General features: G+C 42.1%; 1 protein-coding gene and 1 long non-coding RNA gene across 3 annotated transcripts in view; one reads left to right on the top strand and one right to left on the bottom strand.

Moving 5' to 3' along the window:
• Window positions 1–25,835, bottom strand: part of slc12a4 (solute carrier family 12 member 4) — a 207,711-nt gene that overhangs the window by 161,565 nt on the left and 20,311 nt on the right. The window contains exon 1 of one of the 2 annotated variants that reach the window (XM_068049480.1): window positions 695–899. The exons of the other annotated variant lie outside the window; for it this stretch is intronic. Coding sequence (XP_067905581.1) covers window positions 695–830 — 136 coding nt within the window. The 5' untranslated portion in view covers window positions 831–899. Of the gene's footprint in view, window positions 1–694; window positions 900–25,835 lie in introns of those variants that run through there. 2 annotated transcript variants of the gene reach the window in all.
• On the top strand, window positions 18,120–25,256 carry LOC137379200 (uncharacterized). The gene is made up of 2 exons (XR_010976759.1): window positions 18,120–18,544; window positions 24,805–25,256. It is a non-coding gene; the product is annotated as an uncharacterized lncRNA (long non-coding RNA).

Here is a 25,835-nt window from a genome sequence, read left to right as displayed (position 1 = left end):
TAAGACTAATAAAAAGGCAAAGATGCAAACATATAACTTCACATTCATATTTGTGAATAAATTTAACTTGTACTTCTGAATTTAATATGAAAATGTGACATTTTTCCTTCATTTCAATTTCTCATCTAATTAAGGGATCTAAATGGATCCAGCAACTTGTTAATCTAAAACAGGTGAATTAACTAATGTACATTCTTCTGCCTAATATAAAGCAGAACACATGTATCTTTTTCTCTATGCGCAACACCATGAACTAGATTGTACTGTTTGCACATAAAATTTAAATATAAAACCCACACAAGAAATCTCATTAAAAAAAAACACTCCTTAACTGACTTCTCAAAAAAAAAGATTGCAGCTCATATTGCTGTTACACATTCCACTTGCATTAGAAAGCTAGTCATGATCTCACTTGAAATCATCCTTACATCAGCCCTGTTTTTAACCGCAGATCACTGAATATGGTGAATCGACATCCAGCATACTTCCAAAATTATAGATAGCAATTCTTAGTCGAAGAACCATGTAACTCTAGACAACTTTTTTCTTAGATCTCACTTTTTCAATACTCAACTTGTAGATAGTTTGGGAGTTTTGTTTGTGGGGGGGGGGGGGGGGGTGAGGGTGCGGGGAGGGGCGCTCACGTCAGAACAGAGAAGCAGTTAAACAGAGACTCAAAGTTTTCACAACTTACCGTCAGAACTCACTGTATCATTTGGATCTTCTGAACAATGCCCAGCCTCTCTGTAATCAACCCAGGTCACTCCTTCCAAGCTATCATAATCTGTTTTATGCTGGTCTTCTACTGGGACGACTGTAAAATGATGCATTTTTCACAGCCCAGTCTGTCTCCGCTCATTTTACCCGAGCTGAACAGAAAGGTCTCCTTTGCTCAGATTGCATACCAACACTGTGTGGTCACTTCCTCTGGAAGGAAATTACTATATTCTGAACTCCTCCCAAAGCCTGAGCTGTAAACTCAGCCTGAAATTCTGGTCAAAGTCTCCTAGTCCTTGTCCTTAGCTGCCACTAATTTTTGGAAGCGTATAGAATAGGCAAAATAAAAAGGTAGAATAGAACAAAAACTCCAACATTGTTCACTTGAAAGTTAAGTATTTGACATCGAGAGATCTAATTGTGCTTTCCTAAAAATGACTAAACAAATCAAGATTTGATAGAGGGGGAAAAAAACCTTTCTAAAGCAGCTTACGCTCCCAAAATAAAGTAACATCTGAGCAACATTAAATGACGTGATTTTTGCTAAAAAATTTCATTTATTTTTGCTTACTGTAAATTCTCATTTTCTTTTAATACTTCATTTGCAATAGCAGTTTGTTAGCAACCAAACTCCTGAAATTGGTAATATAAAATTCTTGTGTACAGGCAACAGACACGATACTGCCGGCTTCCATAAACAGTTCTGACACCCAAGTAGAAACACAAGTATAAGATAAGATGAAAATACTGCGGATGCTGGAACTCTGAAATCAGAACAGAAAGTGCTGGAAATACTCAGCAGGTCTGGCAGCATCTGTGCAGAGAGAAACAGAGTTAACCTTTCAGGTCTGCGACCATTCATCAGAACTAGCAAAAGTTAGAAACGTAACAGTCTTTGAGCAAGTGAAGGGGGGAGCAAGTACAAGAACGAAGGACTGTTATAGAACAGCCAGGGGCGGCGGGGGGGGGGGGAAAGAAAAGAGGTTAAATGGCAGATGTCATGTAACAGAATGCAAATGGAGTGCTAAATAGTTGTAGCAAAAGACAAAACAGGAGTCCAGATAGAGAGCGAATGGCAGAATGAACAGATCTGTATGAAAGCAAAAAACATGAAAACTAAGTTTAAGACTAGCACATGGTTGAAAAAAAATTAAAAATATATAAAAATAAAAATAATGGTGCCCATAGTCTGAAACTATTGAACTCAATATTGAGTCCAGAAGGATGTAGAGTGTCCAGTCAGAAAATGAAGTGCTGTTCCTCGAGTTTGAGTTGATGTTCACTGTAACACTGCAGCAGGCCGAGGACATAAATGCGGGCATGAGCCGGGTGGAGAATTAAAATGGCAAACAACCGAAAGCTCGGGATCATGCTTGTGGATGGAGCAGAGGTGTTCTGCAAAGCAGTCACCCAATCTGGATTTGGTCGCCCCAATGTAGACGAGACTGCACTGCGAGCAGCGAATACAGTATACTAAATTGAAAGTAGTACATCCCTGCTTTACCTGGAAGGAGTGTTTGGGGCCTTGGATGGTGAGGAGAAAGGAGGTAAAAGGGCAGGTATTACACCTCCTGTGATTACATGGGAAGGTGCCATGGGAAAGGGAAGAGGCGTCAGGGGTGATGGAGCAGTGGACGAGGGGGTCGCAGAGGGAACGATCCCCTTGGAATGCTGACAGGGAGGGGAGGAGATGATGTGTTTGATGGTGGCATCACGCTGGAGGTGGAGGAAAAGGCAGAGGATGATTCTTTGGATGTGGAGGCTGGTGGGGTGGAAAGTGAGGACAGGTGGAACCCTGTCGCAGTTCCAGAAGGGAAGGGGTGAGGGCAGCACTGCGGGAAATGGGTTGGACATGGTGGAGGGCCTGGTCAACCACAGTGCGGGGGAATCCTTAGTTGGGGATAAAGGAAGACATCTCAGGAGGCACTGTAGTGGAAGGTTGCATCATCGGAACAGATGCATCGGAGATGGAGAAACTGGGAGAATGGAATCCTTACAGGAGGCTGGGTGTGAGTAAGTGTAGTCAAGTTAGCAGTGGGAGTCGGTGGGCTTATAATAAATACTAGTGGACTGCCTATCCCCAGAGATGGAGACAAAGAAGTCGAAGAAGGGAAGGGAAATGTTGGAGATGGACCATGTGAAGATGACAGAAGGATGGAAATGGGAAGCAAAGTCGAAGAAGTTTTCCAGTTCGGGGCGAGAGCAGGAAGTGGCACCAATACAATCATTAATGTACCAGATAAACAGTTGGGGGAAAAGGGTAAACCCAATTACCTGTTAACTCACCCCGACGGCGCTCTGTTCCCCTGTTCGCTCTGTTGATTGTGGCATCCTCCCTCCCTCTTCCTCTCTCTCTCGCTAGACTTAGATGTTTGTAGTGCTTTTCAAAAGAAAATACCCACCTGATACTCATCTACTAGCTCGCCGCTCTCTCTCTCCCCTCTCGTGCTGTTTGTAGTGCCGAAGTCTCATCCAGCCAATCGCCTATCCGCTTCCCTGTGATGTCACACCTCGATTTTGCTTTCCGAATGCTGGTAGACTGGCAGCAGCAGCTAGCCCCGCTCGGATCTCACTCTTTCCCGTGTGGAAAGAGGAAGGGGGTGTGAATTGCGAGTGATGCAAGGTAGTGATGAGAGATGGCCTTATCTGTTTGATATAATAGTAGCAAGGTCAGGTGAGATGGCAAGGTCAAAGGGGATGGCTGTGAATGAAGGTTGAGAAGCTTACATGGGAGGGAAAGATTAAATGAGAATAAAAAGGCAGTGAACTCAGGAGTGAGAGTATGATAAATTGAGATAGAGGTTGGAATCAGAGGATGAGAACTTGTTCAATGCAGAGACTGAAGGAGGAAAGCAGTGAAGATATCTCAAGTCAGAAAATGTTTTATGGTACTTGGGTGGGCAGAAGATGATTTTAAATGAGGGGCAAAATGGGTGGACCAATTTGAGATGCTCAAAAGAGAAGAACGTGTCAGAGGAGCGTGAGAACAGGTCAAGGTATGATTTGGTGATGAGAGCCACACTGCCACAGTGACAGTCTTGGCAGGGCAAGTGGTGGAAGATACAGCCAGGTGGGGAGATTTCATTTAGGGGAAGGTGTCATCACCCCTCAGCCAGGTTTCCATCAAGGCCATGATGTGGATGCATTGACCCACATAGATGGCACTGAAGTGGCACATTTCAAGATGGCTCAGGGACTGAGTGAGAGGGCCACAGTGAAGGAGGTCCAATACACACAATGGAGAAGGGGGTCCATCTTGCTCTCCTGCAGCAGCTGGTGATGCTCTGGCTGGCCACATTTCCTGCTCCCATTCCGCCTGCAGAGCAAAAAGGCCCATAGCATGATGCCAATAACTAATCGCACCCTTTCTCCTGGTGACTCCTATAGAGTAGCACAGCACTTTTTTCAGGTAAAGTTCTCAGAGAATTTCCTGAATAAATGTTTAAGTTCTAGTGATGTCTTGACAAAGTGCCCAGAAAGTCTCCCAATGTGTTTCGACAATCCTTTTCAAACCTCCAGCAGTAAGTGAACAGCAGTAGCGCTGATCCTCTGCAACCACTAGTTGACTCCCAATCATCGCCATTTGGAGGCCATTAGGTCAAGCAGTAGCCACCAAAATGCTGTTCCGCCTCCTTTTAAAAGGAGCACTAGCCATCAACTTTGATCCTCTTGATGACTGTTCTTCGTACAACTCCTTTACCAAGATGTGTCTTGTGCTAAACTGCCATTTTAGTATAAGATCCTATCCATCTTGGCCACCTTGGAGTCTCTTTAGCACCTAACGTATCCAGGGAAAATTTCCCCCAATGTACTGAAGGTCTCTTGCAAAGTTATTAATTAAAAAATTTATAGTGTATATTTGTAAAACATTACCTCTTAAATATTTTGTTTGCTAATTTTAGTTGCTCTAGTTTAAACCAGTTCAAGATTTACTGAAGTCACGTATGGAACAGTAAAATGGACAAAATTTGAAATTTATTGAAAGGCCGTTATTGTCATAGTATTGCAGCGGTCAGAATGATATTCATTGCACAAGTAATTTAATGCATGAAGGGGAAAGACCAAGAGAAATTTGCAGATCAAATGCATGACTTCTCTCTGGACATAGTTTTTTTAACAGGCAAAGTTGATGTGTCATTCAGAAAAATAAACTCTGCCCAAGATTGGAAGCCTTGAATGATGCGTTTTGTTTTATTAAAACGGAAGTTCCAAGGCTACTTAGAAGTAATTTTTCACAAGATTTGAATTGTTGACTGTTCATTAACCTTTGATTTTCTTACAACAAATACAAGAAGCTTTTTAAAAAATTTATCTTGGAGCTTAATGTATTGCGCAGACTTGCAAAATTCCAGTCAATCTTTTCCTTTGTGGACAAGTTAAAACTGGTTTGAATACCCTTTATGCTTAATGGTATCACATTACCTTAGTACATCACATCCTTTCACATTAGTTGGTGATTAGCAAAATCTAGGAACATGTTTAAATAGTAATCATCTGAATTTTCTAATTAAACAAATTCTATAAATGCACTTATTCAGCAACTAGTTGAGATTTTTCGTCTCAGGTTATAAATTCAAATCTGTTGAGGGGCAGTTGTGAGAAAAGTCCTGACAGCGTACTGCAGTTCTACTAAAGGCAGCTCATGATATCCCTCTAGCAGGACAGGAGGTAAAATGTGCAAACAAATTGCTGCATCAGTTAATTTCTGCGTGTAACTAATAGTGTAAGGCTAAACTAGGAGATCACAAAATTTTGTTGTAACCCTTACCCATTATTAATAAACCTTTCAAAAGTGTAGCCACTTACCTAACAGAAGTTGGTCACAAATATTACTTATTAGCCATAATAGATTGTGTCCAGGTATCCAGATGTGGTAGCTCTTTTGTCCATTGTTGAGGCTGTTGTATTGTGAGGTATTCACTTCAATTGGTTGCACTCACAGAAGAGGTTTTGTCTTAACAAACGGCTTGCTTTATGTTTTAGCTAATCACCTTAATCATGGCAACAGAGCAAAATAAAAATCACTTCAGTCCACCCCATACCATCTTCAGGTAAACAGGCTGGTGAAGAGGTTCAATGACATATTGACCTGAATGCTGCACTTGTGTTGAGCAATGCCCCAAGGACTGTAATAAAACATTGCCGGTTTATTGTTTGCTTACAGGGAGGTACCCCCAAGAATCAACAGGGTTACTACCATTTGAATTACTTTCCAGATCCTGAGCTTGCAGTTCATATTCCGAGACATATAATCAAGACAAGACCACGGACGACGACAGAAATGTAGTTGAGTGCACATTTAGTAAGGGCTGATCTATGTTGGCCAAACTTACATAAGAGAATCTTAAACATGAGCAGGACACTACAAATGCTGGTACAATTGGCGGCACAGTGGTTAGCACCGCAGCCTCACAGCTCCAGCGACCCGGGTTCAATTCTGGGGACTGCCTGTGTGGAGTTTGCAAGTTCTCCCTGTGTCTGCGTGGGTTTCCTCCGGGTGCTCCGGTTTCCTCCCACATGCCAAAGACTTGCTGGTTGATAGGTTAATTGGCCTTTATAAATTGCCCCTAGTATAGGTAGGTGGTAGGGAAATATAGAGACAGGTGGGGATGTGGTAGTAATGTGGAATTAGTGTAGGATTAGTATAAAATGGGTGGTTGATGGTCGGCACAGACTTGGTGGGCCAAAGGGCCTGTTTCAGTGCTGTATCTCTAAACTAAACTAAACTTGCAGTGCTAGACAGAGTTCCAGGCAGGCCCACTATTTAAAATAAAGGAGGCAGAGAAAAAACAGGGAATTACAGACCAGTTAGTCTTACATCAGTAGTGGGGAAAATGCTAGAGTCTATGAAAAAGGATGTGATAGCAGAACACCTGGAAAGCATAAAACGGGATTGGACAAAGTCAGCATTGGTTTACGAAAGGGAAATCATGCTTAACAAATCTACTGGAGTTTTTTTTGAGAATGTAACTAGTAGAGTAGATAAGGGGGAACCAATGGATGTGGTGTATTTGGATTTTCAGAAAGCTTTTGATAAGGTCCCACATTAAGAGCTAGTGAGCAAAATTCAAGCACATGGGATTGGGGGTAATATACTGGCATAGATTGAGAATTGGTTGACAGACAGGAGCCAAAGAGTAGGAATAAACGGGTCTTTTTCCAGGTGGCAGGCAGTGACTAGTGGGTATCGCAGGGATCAGTGTTGGGCCCCAGCTATTCACTAATATATATTAATGACTTGGGTGAGAGAACTAAGTGTAACATTTCCAAGTTTGCAGACAACACAAAGCTGGGGGGGGGGGGCGAGGAAATTGTGAGGCTCCAATGTGATTTGGACAAGTTGGGAGAGTGGGCAAATGCATGGGTGATGAAGTATAACGTGGATAAATGAGGGGTTATCCACTTTGGCTGTAAAAACAGAAAGGCAGATTATCTGATTGGTAGATTGGGAAAAGGGGAGGTGCAACGAGACCTGGGTGTCCTTGTACACTAGTCGCTGAAGCCAAGCATTCAGATGCAGCAAGCAGTTAGGAAGGCAAATGGTATGTTGGCCTTCATTGCAAGAGGATTTGAGTACAGGAGCAAGGATGTCTTACTGCAGTTATACAAGGCCTTGGTGAGACCACATCTGGAGTATTGTGTGCAGTTTTGGTCTCCTTATCTGAGGAAGGATGTTCTTGCCATGGAAAGAGTGCAAAGATGATTTACTAGGCTGATTCCTGGGATGGCAGCAATGACATATAGGGAGAGATTGGGTCAACTAGGCCTATATTCACTAGAGTTTAGAAGAATGAGAGGTAAAGGCCTGCTCGGGTCTGCAAATGAAACCCGACCCGGACAGAGTCCTTTAATTTTTTCCCGCGCCCAACCTGACCATCAGTTAACCTAGCTCCCGTTTTTCACTCTGTTGCTCATCTGCACAAGCTTAAAAAAAACTAACTAAACAACCTTTCAAGTCCAAAAAGTATATTAACATTGGAGCCACGTACCGGAGGTGATGACAGAATGAGTCTGACCTGACCCCAAATGCCGGACCCGGAAAAGCAACCTGACCCGAACCAGACACGTCGTCGAGTAGCCATGCTCTAATGAGAAGGGATCTCACAGAAACCTATAAAATTCTAAAAGGACTAGACAGGCTAGATGCAGGGAGGATGTTCCCGATGGTTGGGGAATCCAGACCCAGCGGTCAGTCTCAGAATACGGAGTATGCCATTTAGAACCGAGATGAGGAGTAATTTCTTCACTCAGAGGATGGTGAACCTGTGGAATTCTCTATCGCAGAAGGCAGTGGAGGCCAAGTCATTAAATATATTCAAGAAGGAGATAGATATATTTCCTAATGCCAAAGTGATCAAGGGATTTGGGGAGAAAGCAGGAACGGGGTACTGAATTAGACGATCAGCCATGATCTTTTTTGAATGGCGGAGCAGGCCCGAAGGGCCAAAAGGCCTACTCCTGCTCCTATTTTCTATTATTCTATGTTTTCAACCATTCTTCCACCTGTGTCCAACGCTGAAAAAAAAAGTACATCCCAATTCACTTACACTGCACTTTCAAACTCCCAACTGTCTAGCCTTTGGCCTTCCATTCACAACATTTCTGTAGCTACCGATTTGCTCAATCCCACCCTCACCTGCATTTTTGATGGCATAGTCCCTATAAAAACCATTACTACCCTGGCTGCTCCCTGTACGGCCCCAATCTCAACTCGCAAATCCAAGGGGCACAGACTTGAACAGATATGGTGGACAACTGGTTTAATTATTTACTACCAGATCTGATTGGACCAAATAAAGCACCATCACATTCTGTTTGCCTGCTAAAACTGCTTACTATTCCAGGATGATCCTGGAATGTAAAGATAACTGCTTGCTTCTTTTCTTCACAGCAAACCATCGCCTTAAACCCCTCTCACCCAAATCCTGCACCCTCACCTCCAATATTAAGTACGAGGAGCTCATGGACTTCTGTCTCACTAAAATTGAGAGCATCTGCCTCTGCCACTTCCTTCCTTTTCACTAGCCCACCGGGCCAAACCTCCTCTAAAGCTCCCCCTGCCCTAACCTTGGACTTGCATCTTTCTCTAGATACTCTCCAGTCTCCCCGCTCATCTTGTCCATGAGACTCACCTCCTACTCCTGTGATCCTATTTCCACTAAACCGCTGACCAACGATCTTCCCTTCCTGGTCTTCACTTTAGCAGTCATTGTTGAAAGTTCTCTCTCTTCAGGTACTGTCCCTCTGTCAGTCAAATCTATCAGCTCGGTCCTCAACAAAAACCCCGGCAACGCCATCCTTGAAAACTACTGCCCAATTCCCAACCTCCCTTTTCCTCTCCAAAGTCCTTGAACGTGCTGTCGCTTCCCAAATCTGCACTGGTCCTTCCCGGAACTCCACGTCTGAATCACTCTAATCAAGTTTCTGCCCCTGCCACAGTACTGAAACAGCTCTCAAAGTCACAAGTGACATCCCATCTCACTTTGACAAAGTAAAACTATCCCTCCTCGGCCTTACCACACCATCCGCCTTCCCAAACAGGCAAGCCAAGAGTGAGTGAGATGCCTCACCTTGCTGAAGTGCCACAGGGGAGTGCAGCAGAATCTGTACAACCATTAAAAGTAGTGTCCCAGAGGACATGGGGCAGATTAGGGAAAAACCCACCCCTAAAGTAAAAGTAAAAAGGTAAAATACCCTAAAGGCAAACAACACTTGCGAAAACCACAAAAAAACAAAGTGAAGTCAGTGTGGATGTGCCCACTGACGCATCAAAGAGTCAGGCTCTAAATCCAAAGCTAACTGAACCCAGCCAGATTCAGAACTCAGGACAAATTGCAGGAGGAGCCAAACGCCTCACAAGGGCTAAAAAAAAAAACAATTTATCCTCCACTATCACCATAAAGGTAATTATCAATTTGCCAGAACCTGAACTATTAAACCCATGTGTTGTGGAAACAGCAGTTAAGGGGTTAAAGCCTATACATGAAAATAAAGTGGTGACTCTCTTGCATATTTATGATTAGTTTATTATATTTACAATAAATTCTGCGAAAAACCTCCTAGATTTCCTCAGAATCTTTGGAATGCTCTGCCGCAGAGGGCTATGGATGCTCAAGTCGTTGAGTATATTCAAGACAGATACTGACAGATTTTTGGATTACCAAGGGATATGGAGAAAGTGCGGGAAGGTGGAGTTGAAGTAGAAGACCAACGAGATCTTACTGAATGGCGGAGCAGGCTCAAGGGGCCAAATAGCCGACTCCTGCTTCTATTTATGTTATATTCCTTGTTGCCAATCTCTCAAATTATGGATCCGCAAAAATGGATTAAGTTTGTGCTTCTAAAGTGGATTAGTTATTTAGTCGAACAGATATCAAAATCATGAATAGCGTGTTGAGAGGACTCGAATGAATGCTGCAGAAAATAGCTTTAATTCTTTTAAATCTATTTTGAGAGACAACAGAAGTCATGTAACTGTCATTCTGAACAAGCATGTGCTATAAAGAGCAGTCTGTATTTGTCCATCGTTTGCTTCACTGGGTTTGCCTTGCAGCATCTCTAAAGAACATGCAAATTTATGCTGATTCAATCCTTTATACAATCATTGTAACACATACAATGCAGCAGTTACAAGAATTTTGGAGGATGTTTTCCAAGGAGACATTTTTAATTTTGGAATATTGTTAGGGGTCATTTATTATTAGGAAGCACAGAAAATTATTCCATTATTCTTGCTTTTTTCAAACTTGATGCAAAAGAAAACCTGAAAATCCAAGAACTCAAATAAAGTTTGCCACCATTCTCAGCGTGTGGGAAACTTAGCTAGTTAAGCAAGAATACATCACAAAGGTAGTTAAGTACAAATTGAATAAGTCATTTTAACCCTATATTGGCAGGCCACATTTGGAATACTTAGTGCCACTTGGAGCCCTCTTTCTTCAAAAGGAAATACATCAAAAGCAGTTTAGAAGGGGTTTACTTGATGGCATCCCTTACTGCTAAAAAGTTAACATCCAGTTATCCATCAATGGCTCAATGCAGTTGCAGTATTTACAACAACTTGCATTTAGATAGCACTTTTAACATAGTAAAACATTCCAATGTGTTCCAAAGAAACTTTATCAAACCAAATCTTTACACCAACCAACATAGGGAGATATTATGCAAGACAAGGGAGGAGACAGCAGAGGCTCCGACACAAATTTTCAAATCCTCTCTGGCCACAGGAGAGGTACCAGAGGACTGAAGGACAGCGAACATGGTATCATTATTCAAGAAGGGTAGCAGGGATAAACCAGGTAATTACAGGCCAGCAAGTCTAACATCAGTGGTAGGGAAACTATTGGAAAAAGTTCTGACGGACAGGATTAATCTCCACTTGGAGAGGCAGGGATTAATCAAGGAGCGTCAGCATGGCTTTGTCAGGGGGAGATCACGTCTAACAAACTTGACTGAATTTTGAGAGTAGATGACTAGATGTGTAGATGAGGGTGAAGCAGTTGATGTAGTCTACATGGACTTCAGTAAGGCTTTTGAGAAGGTCCCGCATGGGGGATTGGTTAAGGTAAGAGCCCATGGGATCCAAGGCAATTTGGCAAAGGGGCAGGAGGCAGAGGGTGATGGTCGAGAGTTGTTTTTGTGAGTGGAAGTCTGTGATCAGTGGTGTACCACAGGGATCGGTGCTGGGACCCTTGCTGTTTGTAGTGTACATTAAATGATTTAGATTTGAAAATAGGAGGTATGATCAGTAAGTTCGCAGATGACACGAAAGTTGGTAGTATCGTAAATAGTGAGGAAGAAAGCCTTCGATTACAGGATGATATAGATGGGCTGGTGAAATGGGCGGAACAGTGGCAAATGGAATTTAATCCTGAGAAGTGTGAGGTGATGCATTTTGGGAGGACTAACAATGCAAGGGAATATACAATGGATGGTAGGACCCTAGGAAGTACAGAGGGTCAGAAGGACCTTGGTGTACTTGTGCATAGATCACTGAAGGCAGCAGTACAGGTAGATAAAAGGTGGTTAGGAAAGCATATGGGATACTTGCCTTTATTAGCCAAGGCATAGAATATAAGAGCAGGGAGGTTATGATGGAGCTGTATAAAACACTGCAGTACTGTGTACAGTTCTGGGCATCACACTATAGGAAGGACGTGATTACACTGGAGAGGGTGCAGAGGAGATTCACCAAGACGTTGCCTGGGTTGGAGCATTTCAATTATGAAGAGAGATTGAATAGGCTAGGGTTGTTTTCCTTAGAGCAGAGAAGGCTGAGGGGGGACCTAATTATGAGGGGCATTGATAGGATAGATAGGAAGAAACTATGAGGCAGAGACCATGTTACAGAGATGAAAGCAGGCAGCCTTGGTGACGAAGACAACCAGGAGTCGGAAACTCAGCTTGTGGTTAAATAGAAGCCACAGTTGGGAGTGGTCTGGTTCAGTCTCAGACAGTGGCCCAGGAGAGAAGTGAAGTCAGTGGTTAAGGAATAGTGTTTGTGGCAGGGACCAAAGACATTGGCTTCAGCCTTCCCAATACTTAATTGCAAGAAATTCTTGTTCATCCAAATGTCAGACAAGCAACATAACAAATCTGAGGCAGTGGAAGGGTCAAGAGAAGTGGTGGTGGTGAGGTCGAGCTGGGTGTGATCAGTGTATATGTGGAATCGGATGGCTTTTCAGATCATGTACCGCCCCTCTGCAACATAGGTGAGAAATAGGAGGGGACAAAGGATAGATCCTTGGGGGACTCCAGCACTACCTGGGCAGGAGTGGGAAGGGAAGCCATTCCAGACAATTCTCTGGCTACGACTGGGTAGTCTGGAATGAAACTGGGCAATTTGAACACATGGATTAGAATTTTAGATGAGATGTTGCCATACTGAGAGTCAATATAGGTCAGCAAGCACAGGGACTTGATGTGATCCACAACATGTACTGCAACAACTTATTATGTTTACTTTAAAAGCACCTTCCTCTGCTGCAACCGGCTACCATTCAGAAGGGCAAGAGCATCAATGTCATAGGAACACCATCACCTCTAGGTGATAAACCATCCTAATAATACACTACCTTTTCATCGTTATTTGCACACCATTGCTGCTTGATATACAGATATCACACGTCAAGGCACCAAATTAACTTACACGTGTTTAAAGCAACTAATTTCTGTTGAAAATAAACTCTTGCCAAGAAAAACAAAAAGTTTTTTACATCAAGAAACTTCAATAATGGTTCCAGAATTGATGCAATTCTTATATAAATAAACCAGAGTCTGATGGCAGGGATTGACCTGACCAGAGTGAGACTGTGAAGATACTCTCACCTCGGCCTTGTTCAGGGGCAAATCTCAGCCTCAAAACCTGATTTAGACTACGCAATGTCAGTCTGATGCCCAAAACTGCTGTGAAATGACACTGAGTTGCAGTGTGAATGTACCTTATACACTGTGTAATTTGTTTTTACAATTCATGAAAAATCGAAGTTTTGCCAAGATCATAGCCTATGCATTGGCGTTCAAGGAAATACTTATAAATAACATTTATTAGGGAGTTAGTATCATAGAAATTCTTTGCCCGTAAGCAGAGAAGTCAAAGACAATGCCCAATTACACTGCAAACTGTAGCAAAATGTTAAGATTTAAAGTGAAATTATTAATATGCAACTATCAAATCTGAAATTGATGTGCTGAGACTAACTTCACAAAAGGCCAACAAGAACAGGTGACTTCATGATGATTCTGTTATTTGTCATATATATTAACAACTTGGATGTGAATGTAGGGGGCATGATTAGTAAGTTTGCAGATGACACTCAAATTGGTGGTATAGTGGACAGTGAAGAAGGTTGTCTAACGTTACAACAGGGTATAGATAAACTGGGAAAGTGGGCAAGGGAGTGGCAAATGGAATTTAATGCAGACAAGTGAGAAGTGATGCATTTTGGGAAGTTAAACCAGGGTAGGACATATACTGTGAATGACAGGGCCCTGGGGAGTGTTGTTGAGCAGAGAGACCTTGGGGTGCAAGTACATAGTTCCCTGAAAGTGGCAACACAGGTAGACAGGGTGGTGAAGAAGGCGTACGGCATGCTTGCCTTTATCGGCTGAGGCACTGAGTACAAGAGTTGAGACGTCATGTTACAGTTGTACATAACGTTGGTTAGGCCGCATTTGGAGTACTGTGTGCAGTTCTGGTCACCGCAGTACAGGAAAGATGTAATTAAGCTAGAGAGGGTGCAGAAAAGATTGAAAAGGATGTTGCCTAGTTTGGAGGGCTTGAGTTATAAAGAGACTGGATAGGCTGGGTCTGTTTTCCCTGGAGTGTAGGAGGCTTAGAGGGGACATGATAGAGGTATATAAAATTATGAGAGGCATAGACAGGGTAGATATCCAGAGTCTGTTTCCCATGGTAGGGGTGACTGAAACTAGAGGGCATAGATTTAAGGTAAGAGGGAGGAGGTTTAAAGGGGATCAAAGGGGCAAATTTTTCACGAAGAATAGTGGGTATCTGGAAAGAGCTGCCAGAGGAGGTGGTGGAGGCAGGAACAGTAGCAACTTTTAAGAGGCATCTGGACAGGTACTTGAATGGGAAAGGCATAGAGGGATATGGAAATAATGCAGGCATGTGGGATTAGTATAGATAGGCATTATGGTCGGCATGGACCCGTTGGGCCGAAGGGCCTGTTTCTATGCTGTACAACTCTATTGCTCTGGATGTGTAGCTATGTATCACCTATGAGTTTTCAAGGAAAGCAGAGCACCAATGACTGCAGCCAACAGATCACAGCAAGAAAGAATCAGGTGGCATTGTTTGATGTGCCTCACTTGGATAGCTGGCACAAATACTATTACAGCAAAAAAGACAACAAAAGCTCAGCTTCAGTGAACTGAAATTTGGAGAGACTGAACATATGTTTGTGCTTTGGGACAGCACACAGACAACGGTCATTCATTTAGCTGGCTGACTGGCTTCCTCGCAGCATTACATTAGTACCACATACTAATTTTACTCATTTTAATTGAAAAACTAATGAAAAGATGAAAGGTTTCTAAAAGAACTCCAGCATTATAGATCACTACAATTTAAACTATTCACTAGTTTAGTACTGGCTTCTTTTAATCCAGAACAGCTACCAAAGAAATTATTTTTTGTCATCACTTGGCATTTTTCTATCACCCATCTCATTTTTAACTGTATAGCTGCAAGGACAGAACATGAATAAGCCACCTAGCTGAAATATACTTAAGTCATTACTGCAGATAATTAACTATTGCAGCTAGAAGTAACCGTATGCTTGTGTTGGCACAGGCTGCGTTACCTGAGCCTTTGAATCGGAGATCAATGTAGTGTCTGAAAGTCAGATTTCAAACTATCTAGATGGCAGCCACAGGTGGATTAGATGATTCACCAAACTACTGAGGACATGAAGCATGGTGCATTGCCACACTTCCTCTTGGAATGGCTCAGTGTTTCCTTACAGTTAATTTTAAAGACCACCTTGAAGGATGCAGAAATCAACAAGCGCATGGGTAAGGCTTCCACTGCTATGTTCAGACTGGCCAAGAGAGTGTGGGAAAATGGCGCACTGACACGGAACACAAAAGTCCGAGTGTATCAGGCCTGTGTCCTCAGTACCTTGCTCTACGGCAGCGAGGCCTGGACAACGTATGCCAGCCAAGAGCGACGTCTCAATTCATTCCATCTTCGCTGCCTTCGGAGAATACTTGGCATCAGGTGGCAGGACTATATCTCCAACACAGAAGTCCTTGAAGCGGCCAACATCCCCAGCTTATACACACTACTGAGTCAGCGGCGCTTGAGATGGCTTGGCCATGTGAGCCGCATGGAAGATGGCAGGATCCCCAAAGACACATTGTACAGCGAGCTCGCCACTGGTATCAGACCCACCGGCCGTCCATGTCTCCGTTATAAAGACGTCTGCAAACGCGACATGAAATCGTGTGACATTGATCACAAGTCGTGGGAGTCAGTTGCCAGCATTCGCCAGAGCTGGCGGGCAGCCATAAAGACAGGGCTAAATTGTGGCGAGTCGAAGAGACTTAGTAGTTGGCAGGAAAAAAGACAGAGGCGCAAGGGGAGAGCCAACTGTGCAACAGCCCCAACAAACAAATTTCTCTGCAGCACCTGTGGAAGAGCCTGTCACTCCAGAATTGGCCTTTATAGCCACTCCAGGCGCTGCTTCACAAACCACTGACCACCTCCAGGCGCGTATCCATTGTCTCTCGAGATAAGGAGGCCCAAAAGACCTTGAAGGGGAGTGGGACTAGCTGAGTCACTCTTGCAGACAGCGGATATAGACACAACGAGCCGAATGGCCTCTTTCTGTGCTGTAACGATTCTATGTAGATGCATAGACTTTCAAACCAATACTCAGTAAACTGATAGATCCCCATGGCATTCTCTGGCAGATATTCTTGGTATTACAAAAATATAAAGTAAATACCATTAAAAAATCCAGTATTGCCTTTTTAAGGGAAGTGGATTAAAGGATAGTTTAAAATTACTTCTATATAATTAATGTATGCATATTGATGATTTAACTAAAACTGCAATCCTTACAGCAGTCTTATTAATCATGACATTCTGAAAAACTTGAAGTTATTGAGATGATTGAATTAGACATTTATCCACTGGAATTAGTCCAAAAGGTTTCCTGTTGACCATGAAAACAATGATCATCCAACAGCCAATACACAAAAGAGGTGGGATGGGTGGAGAAGATATATTTGCTTTTACATAGGATCTTCCACATCCTTACTAAAACACAATAAGGCTTCCAGAAATATTTTTAAAAATGCATGATTCCTGACTGAACCTTTTTCTCTTTCCAAGGGAGGTTGCCTTCCATTGCCAGTAATGATAGTGTCATGAAGACGCCCACCTGCCAAGAATGAGGCATATTAATTTCATATGAACATTAATTTAAAAAAAACTGTTGCTGGAGCAAAGAAATTACTTGTTTTACAAGAGATCACCAGACACTTGGCTGGAGGACATTTGCATACGAAGAGACAGTGCTTGATGAGACAAAAGAATTGCTCACTGATCAATTAACAGAGATTTTGCTGGGAAATGGTGATCCACATCTTGTCGGGGGAAAGAGACAGCACTACATCCTCCCTCCCCCTCCCTACCGAGAGCTTTGAAATCCACAAACGCAGAAGTTTTATAAACAGTTAGTCACATAACTAATCTGCTGGCCAACTTGAAGTTTAGAACTGTGCTCACAGGACAATTTGGTTCGACTGCAGATTGTAACTGAACCAGGAACAAGACAGCCTCTCTCCTGGCTGGCACTCTCTCGCTTCCTCACAAGCCTCCGGACCCAATGAAGAAATGTAAACCTCAAGAGAGAAAAGACTCCTACATCGAAATAAGTTAAAGCGTGCACTGGGCCCCAACGAACAGCAAGACTTACCTGCAACCAAAGACTCAACATCAAACTCAAAGAACTAACTACAATCCAGCTATTGCCTCAAACTTTTTCCCTTTATTCTTTCTACTTTTTCTGACTCTATCTGCATGCATGTTTATTGCGTATGCATGCTAGTATGGTCGCGTCGCGTATTCGTAGTCGTTAACCAAATTAGGGTTTAAGATTAATAAACTTCCACCTTTCTTGTTTAAATCTAAGAATATCTGTCTGATTTCTTTGTCTTACAATTGGAAAGCAGTGAACAAGGATTCCCTGAGAGTGGGGGGGGGTGCTAAAATGCAGTGTTTTTAAAAATTAAACCCGGTTACGGTTAGACCAGGCAAAGGCTGAGAGGGAACCCCTAGACCTCTATCTCACCTGCTTGTAACAGTAGGGTAACTACTCAGAAAACATTGCAATAAGATCGACTCAGACCTGAACTGTAGGATCTCTATATCTTCCAGCTAACATTATGGAACTTTCTATAGTTCATCAGCTAACCTGCAAACAGCCTGCTTTGTTACAGATCATTTCAGGATGTTCTGTCAGTTATTTAAAAAGACACTTTAAAATTTAGTACAACTGTTGACAAAAATAATTTACACTTATCACATTGCCCTTTTTTAAAGGCTCATTTTATCTCTAGATCATTCAAAAAAATGTTTCACATTGTCTTTTCCAACATAACCAGTTGATGTCTACCACTATAAATTGTTTTTCATATAAAATGCTCAGACTACCTGCAGGCAGAAAAATAAAATGACTGTCCATAGTCAGACAGTAGTTCATGTTGCTACTATGACACTAGCACCTCTAAAGACACAAGTGAAACATTTCCTCAAGGGTGTCTTAAAACTTCTAGAGGCATTAGCACTGTTTCACTTCACCCTTGCACCAACGTTTGGGTTTTTGTTGCAGTACAAGGGTCTGAAAGGGTTAATGATTGAGATCGTGTAAGGAATACCTCCCACCATGATGTGAGAGATCACGAGAGAGAGACTGCAGGGAGATGCAGCATGGCTTCAAAGAAGTCATAAAGACTTGTGTAAAGTTGTATGTAGTAAGAGTGTAATAAAAGAGTTAAATGTTCAAAGTACTGAAGACGCAGAACATACAACATGGTGAACAGAGGTGGTTCTTACCATGCAACACCCAAAAGAATTTGAAGAAACACTATGAAGAAGGCCGAACTTAAAAACAAAACAGCAAAACTGCAGAACACAAGAGGCTGTGAAAAAGCTCCAGAACTGCTCCGTGGACGAAAGAGATAGAGAGAGTCAGGGAATCGGCTTGCAGAGGCATTCAGGCTGCACCACAGAGGCGAGTAGTCTGTGAAAAAAATTCCGGTCCAGCAATCGCAGGCTTTGAGTCAGAGAATCAAGCATCTGGTGAGCAACCCATAAAAAGGGTAAAAAATATTTTTGTTCCCAACGTCACTAGGCAGGCAGCAATGGGAAAACCAAAAGTCCTTAGCGAGGGCGGATCAGAGGTTGGCACCATTACTTGTGGCAACCAGAGCGAATGAGAAAAAAAACAAAGCTGCAAATACCCGACACTCTGAAGGGAGTTTAAAACAAAAGTATAGCAGAAACACTACAAAACTGCTTGTAAAACAAACAGGCAATATATCCAAAGTCTAGCGGCAAGATTTCACAGGGAGAAATGGTGACCATAGCAGGAGTCAGTGGGAAACTTCCGATACTGGAGGGAAAATTTTAAAAAGTAAACTGCAAAGAAAGCCATGGATCTTAAATTCACAAGACCAGAGAAAGGTTTGGAAACATGGAAGGACCAAATAAAACTCAAAATTGGTTACTCTGGTAGAAAAGATGAGATACAGAACTGCTTCCAAATTAGACAGCCAGTCTGAAACAGAGCAAGTTAACACATTGCTATATTCCATTGGGGCAATAGCAGACAATGTTATTGCAAGACAAGGTATTAATGAGACATCTGATGAAGCCTTTGATAGCTGTTTCAAGCTGAGGGGCAATAAGATTCTGGAAATGGCAAGATTTAACAGAAGGGTCCAGAAACCAGGTGAAACAGTTGATGCTTTTGTTGATGACTTTTACAGACTAGCTAAAGGATGTGAATATGGAGACCTAAAAGCGGAATTAGTAAGAGACTGCATTGTAGTAGGTACTGCTAATGAATCCCTATCAGATTTATTGCAGTCTAAAGAAGACCTCACCCTAGACAAAGATATTCAACTGGTGAGACAAGCAGAGGTCTGGAAGAACAGAGCAATCCTGAGAGGTAAAGAAAGACCATGCTTCAGAAAACCTCCAGCCACTGTACAGTTCCTTAATCAGAGGGCTGTAAAAGAAGCACCAGAAAAGGTGGTACACTGAGTGGAGGGAGGGGGGAGGGGCAGGAGAGCAGTTGTGGAAGTGGAAAACGCCATGAAACCCTGTCAATGCTGTGGCATCAAAAAAGACCCATAGGCGCAAAACAGTGTCCTGCAAACAAAGCAGAATACTTACACTAAGAGAATTGGCACATTTTCCCAAAATGGCCTAAGTAAAATCTCTACTCCCACTAATTGGAAAGAAAACATCTTTAAGCATACAGTTGTTAATGAAGTTGAACAATCTCCATCCAGGAGGGGGGTGGGGTGAGGGGAGGAGAGAAAATAAAAATCAGAAAACTTCCTTTGGTGAAATCAATGATTCTAATCAGGCACTTTGGTCTGCAGACATATGTGTCAACTGACATATCACTAATTTTAAACTAGACACCGGAGCAAGTGTAACAGTCTAATCAGACAAGAACCATGATTATCAATACATTACCTGAAACCAACAGAAACAGGAGGGATTGAGCTGAAAGTCAAGGGAAATCTGCAAGCAACACTCCAGTACAAGGGAAAGCAGTATTGGAAACAATATGTTCTATGGAATCAAGAATTCCCTCTCAAGTAGAAGAGCTTGCATTGACCTTCATATTATAAGTGGAAGAAATTAAGCAACAAGAATCCCGGAGTAACTTCCAAAAAGACTGAAGACCAAACATAGTATTACTTTGCGAAAAGATGCTAAACCAGAATGTTTTTTCACGCCTAGGAAGATACCACACCCACTGATGAAGCAAGTCCAGCATCAGCTAGAAGAGATGATCAGGATGGGATTCATTTCTCTGGTCACTAAACCTACAAAGTGGTGTCCGGGAATGGTTCCTAAGCCTATCCGTACTCTTCGCATTTGTGTAGACTTAACTCAACTTAATAAGGCTGTAGCAAAAGAGGTTCATCCGATGTCCTCAGTGGATGAAAGCTTGGCAAAGTTAGCCAAAAATACCATGTTCACAAAGCTTGACGCGAATAGTGGGTTTTGGCAAGTTCCATTGGATAAGAAATCAAGGTTATTGACAACCTGCATTATTCAGTTCAGAAGATTTTTTTTTTTTTTAATTCATTCATGGGATGTGGGCGACGCTGGCCGGGCCAGCATTTATTGCCCATCCCTAAGTGCCCACGTGAAGGTGTTGGTGAGCTGTCTTCTTGAACCGCTGCAGCCCATTGGGGTAGGTATACCCACAGTGCTGTTAGGAAGGGAGTTCCAGGATTTTGACCCAGCGACAGTGAAGGAACGGCGATATAGTTCCAAGTCAGGATGGTGTGTGACTTGGAGGGGAACTTGCAGGTGGTGGTGTTCCCATGTATTTGCTGCCCTTATCCTTCTAGTTGGTAGAGGTCACGGGTTTGGAAGGTGCTGTCTAAGGAGCCTTGGGTCATTGCTGCAGTGTATCTTGTAGATGGTACAGACTGCTGCCACTGTGCGTCGGTGGTGGAGGGAGTGAATGTTTGTAGATGGGGTGCCAATCAAGCGGGCTGCTTTGTCCTGGATGGTGTCGAGCTTCTTGAGTGTTGTTGGAGCTGCACCCATCCAGGCATGTGCAGAATATTCCATCTCACTTCTGGACTGGTGCCTTGTAGATGGTGGACAGGCTTTGGGGAGTCGAGGTGAGTTATTCACCTCAGGATTCCTAGCCTCTGACCTGTTCTTGTAGCCACGGTATTTATATGGCTACTCAAACTGAGTGTCACTGAGCAGGTTATTGCTAAGCAAGTGCCGATTGATGGCACTGTTGATGACACCTTCCATCACTTTACTGATGGTTGAGAGTAGGCTGATGGGGCGGTAATTGGCCGGGTTGGACTTGTCCTGCTTTTTGTGTACAGGACATACCTCGGCAATTTTCCACATTGCAGGGTAGATTTTGTTTTAATTGTTTACCATTCAGTATAATATCAGCACCGGAAATATTCAAAGAACTATGTCAAACATTCTAAGGGGCCTTAAAGGAGTAATATGCCACGTGGATGACATTTTATTCCATGGTGAATCCACTGAAGCACACGCCCTGAGGGTTAAAGCAGTTTTGAATTGTCTACAAGGCGGCGACCTCACACTTAATGAAGTGTGAATTTTTGAAAACGTCTATTCGTTTTTAGGACACATTGTCAGCAGCAATGGCATAATGGCAGACCCGCAAAAGACGAGAGCCATTCGTGAATTCCACTTCCTACTTCCGCCCATGATCTTCAACGATTCCTTGGAATGGTCAATCAGTTGGCAAAATATTTACCCAATCTAACCCTTACGACAACTATTAAGGAAAGCTCAAGCATGGTGTTGGGATGTACATCAGAAGCAAGCCTATTATAATAGGAAATACCATTCTTAAGTTGACTGAAGAACAAAAAGTATGGGTATGTGACCTAGGCAGAGGAGGAGTAATTATCCAGAGAGATAAGAATCAGAGATCTTATTTAGTACATACTTCAGAAGGTGCTATAAGGAACCTTATTCCTATTCACTGAAGTTGTCAGTCAGTCATACATTTGGACAAACTAGATGTTGACCCTGGCATTCAGAAAGTACCGGATACGATAAACCTCAAATGAAGCCCATCCAAGTCAAGAAACAAGAGATCAGAGTAAAAGCTACTAATCTTCCATGTCTGACAACACAATAAATCAGGGATAGTTGTGAAACCTCCTGACAGATTGAATCTGTGTTTCGGGGGGGTGGGGGAGAAAATGGTGTAATATATAAAAGATAAAAAAATGTCAATGTATAAATATGTGAACGTATAAATATATTATATGGATAAAGACTTGAGGAGAGATGTAGCATAAGGGTCCAAAAAGCTTAATGATTGACAGAGTGTAAGGAATACTCCCCACCATGATGGTGGAAGAGAACGGGCATGCGCGAGACAGCGTGTGGAGGGAGATACAGCATGGCTTCAGAGAAGTCACAGACTTGTGTAAAGTTGTAAATAGTTAGCATGTAATAGAGTTAATATTCAAAGAACTGAAGACTCAGTAATCTCTCTAAGCTAGACTAACTACGTATATTAAAAGGTGGCAGCAGACAAACCAAACATACATTTGAAAGTAAAAGTAGCACAAGCATCAGTCAACTTAGACCAAGGAGCATCAATTTAAAAGAATATCAGATGCAGTAAAATTAACATACAAATCCACTGCCTCATTGCAACATTACATGGTGTATAAATGAGACTCTAATCAGCTCACACTTAAAAGATATCACAATTTTGACAAGAGTGGCAGTTGAAGAGGAAGAATCAACAAACTTGCATTTACACACAACTTAGATGCCATTGAACAAAACAATGATTGTAATTACTTTCAAGATGGCATAAAATGGTAGATGAACATTTAATATACAAACATTGCATTTATTTTTGCTACTGTTTCCCCTGGAAGCAAGGTTAATGGTAGTCTGAATTCACTCCAGTTATAACATCCGATGGATTTAAAGCAGGGGGGCAACACAAACAACTGCATAACCTTTTATGTGCACAGTTGTTTAAATGTCAAATAGTAATGTTTAAGATCCCCATGTTTAAGGGAAGGGCCATACAATCCAACAATGTAAAAACCACCAGCACGACCTCATTTATTTTATAGACAATCCCATACTACAAAAGCCTCATGAGATCTGAACTCATTTATTTAATCTACACTTCAGCTGCCTAGGTTCTAAGCTCTAGAAATTTCTCCTTTAAAAAGAGACCAGCAAGTTTTGAAGATTTCCAGCACATGCCGTTTCTCTTAATCCCCTGAACTTGGTGAGCTGTGTGTTAATAACAGCATGTGGCACTAACTCACCATTATCTTTCCAGCAAGGTTTGGCGCAATGGACCAGCATTTGATGCAGCAGGACATCTGGTAGCGTCTGCTGTTAGACCCGTCCCTGCACCCTTCAGTTCAAAATATTTTTGCCGACAAAACTCCTGCAAGTGCAGGCTAATAACAGAGCAGTGAGGGCAAAAGGACATTTTGGGCATGCACAAATAGAGCAAGCAACAGAGTATCTCCTTGACCAAGGAAATTTAAGGATTGGGAAAGCAACATAGGAAAGACCAAGAAGGTGGGAGAATTGAAGAGTGTGAATTCAATGCCAAATCAGGTACAGAATGAGAAATAAAAAGAGGGAAAGAAAGATTGGCTTGAGAATGAGAATGCAAAAAAAAAGATATTAAAAAAAAATTAACATCCAATGTTAATTAAAATCTGAAGGAACGGGATTCCAAATTTATAAAGTTAATTTTCAGTGCCAGATTTGGCAGTGATTATGACTTAGCACACCGTTAAAATTTCACTTACACTTCAATGGACATGCCCTAACATTTACTGGCGAGTTTAGTGGGTGTCTATCATGCAAATATCCCCAAGTTTTTCAATGCAGAGTCTCTCAGCAAGAAACTGTAAATAGCAAGACTACTGGGGAGCTGGGCAGCAACTTCCTGATTTCTGCATTTAACTGTGCATGTGGTTGCCGGAAGTTGCTGTCCGATTTACTCCAATAACATTGAACGCTGATAGTCTCACCACTATTATCCATAAAATCTGGGTGAGTGCACTTTGTGCATTTCTCTAACAAAATTTAACGCTGGAGCCCTCTACTGTTTATTTTTTTGTAATTTCATAAAGCTTTCTTCAGTTATCAATTTTACAGCTTTTATATGGTTCCTTTAATTTGGTTTCTCCAAGTTTAAAAATAGTTTCAATTATATTAATTTAGCAAAACATTAACTTGAAGTATATAATGGTCACCAAGTTTATCACTTGAGTTTTAAACTGAAGTCCATTCTTTAACTACAAAATGTCTTCTGTCAAAAAGGATTAATCTAGTCAAGTCAAATATTATCTTTATGTATTGACTAAGGACATGTTTGTGACAATATGAACAATGTTGAATGATGATTTTTTTTTTTAAATTAATTAGCTGGAAACCCAAATTAAAAAATTTTTTTTAAAAAAAGGTGACCACTAGCAGCTAAAATGGCCACCGATTTTGCGTCAAAATCCCCTACATTCCAATGCATCAAGAGTCAAATCGTCTGGCCAGTCCCCTCCAGAACAATGACTTGGGAAGTTAGGAGTTCATCACCTGGCCAGTCCCCCATTAACAAGACATTTAAAGGCAACCATTGGGACATTAAACTGGGGGAGACAAATCAATCCAAGGTAATCACTTGAACAATGGGGCCCTGATTGAGAGAAGGGAATTCCTAGACATGAACTAATTAAGTTACAAGATGAAATATACACAGCCATCATGTGACAGGCCCACCATCTGCATGTTTTAAGCTGACTTTTTTCTCCCTGCAGCAGACAAGCAATTGGACACTGATCAGGAGCGACCCAAGTGGGGTCTCTCTCTCCAGTCTACCTGGTAGGTTTCGAACCCTGCCTGCTGGCCGTAATCACCTATGCCGATCACTGCAGCACACAGAGACCCAGTGAAGGAACGCGTCCATATTGCTGTTTCCAGGAGGATCACCAAACCTGCTGGCCACATCTACATGCCAGAAACCTCAGGACCACCAAGTTCAGCTGGAAGCCAACTTAGTCACCAAACTCCACAGACTGTTCACCCCTTTATATTGCTCTAGAGTCTAATCTGACCAATCTCTCCTTCCCTGCTCTATAACCTATTTAGGTAGGTGTGTGTGTGCGCGCGCACGCGCGCATGTGTGTAAGTTGGCGCATAGTTTATTATTTTACTTCAATCGGCTTAAGTGCAATAAAGCTAAGCTCTTTCTTTGTTAAACTCAAGAAAACCTGTCCGATTGGTTCTTTTATGATCACAGAATGTAAACAGTTAAACACTCACTGAATTGGTAAGCACATTCGCTTTAAAAAAAAACCCTGTTGCAGTCAAACAAGGAGGGACAAGAGCGGAGCCCTTCGACCCCTTCTCAACTGATCGTAACAATATAATTACAAAAAGTCTTGAATTTTTAAATCACTGGATGCGAAAATAAATTCCACCCACAAAATGTCACATTTACCACCCTTTGCAATACACACACACGCCAGCAGATAAAGAGGATTCCGAAGAACAAAAGTACACTGTTCAACTCAACAGAAATCTTTCTGTCCAATTTAAGTTTAGAAGTTAGCTACTTTTTTTATTTCCAAAATATACTTTATTCATAAAAATCTGTAAAAATTACATTGCCAAACAGTTTCCAAACAGCACCAAAAAATACAAACATTGCAAGGGAGATCAGTTTCCTTCAATACTGTCATGTGTTTCTTCCCAACCCTTCCGTTTCACAATTGTCATGTCAATTACAGTTTTACATTTACAGCAATTGAGAATATTAACGATACAGTTCGAGGGGTTTCCCATGGAT

This window comes from Heterodontus francisci, chromosome 17 (genome assembly GCF_036365525.1).
Source record: "Heterodontus francisci isolate sHetFra1 chromosome 17, sHetFra1.hap1, whole genome shotgun sequence".
In the NCBI taxonomy this organism is placed as follows: domain Eukaryota; kingdom Metazoa; phylum Chordata; class Chondrichthyes; order Heterodontiformes; family Heterodontidae; genus Heterodontus; species Heterodontus francisci.
This window is presented reverse-complemented; position numbering and strand designations above follow the sequence as displayed.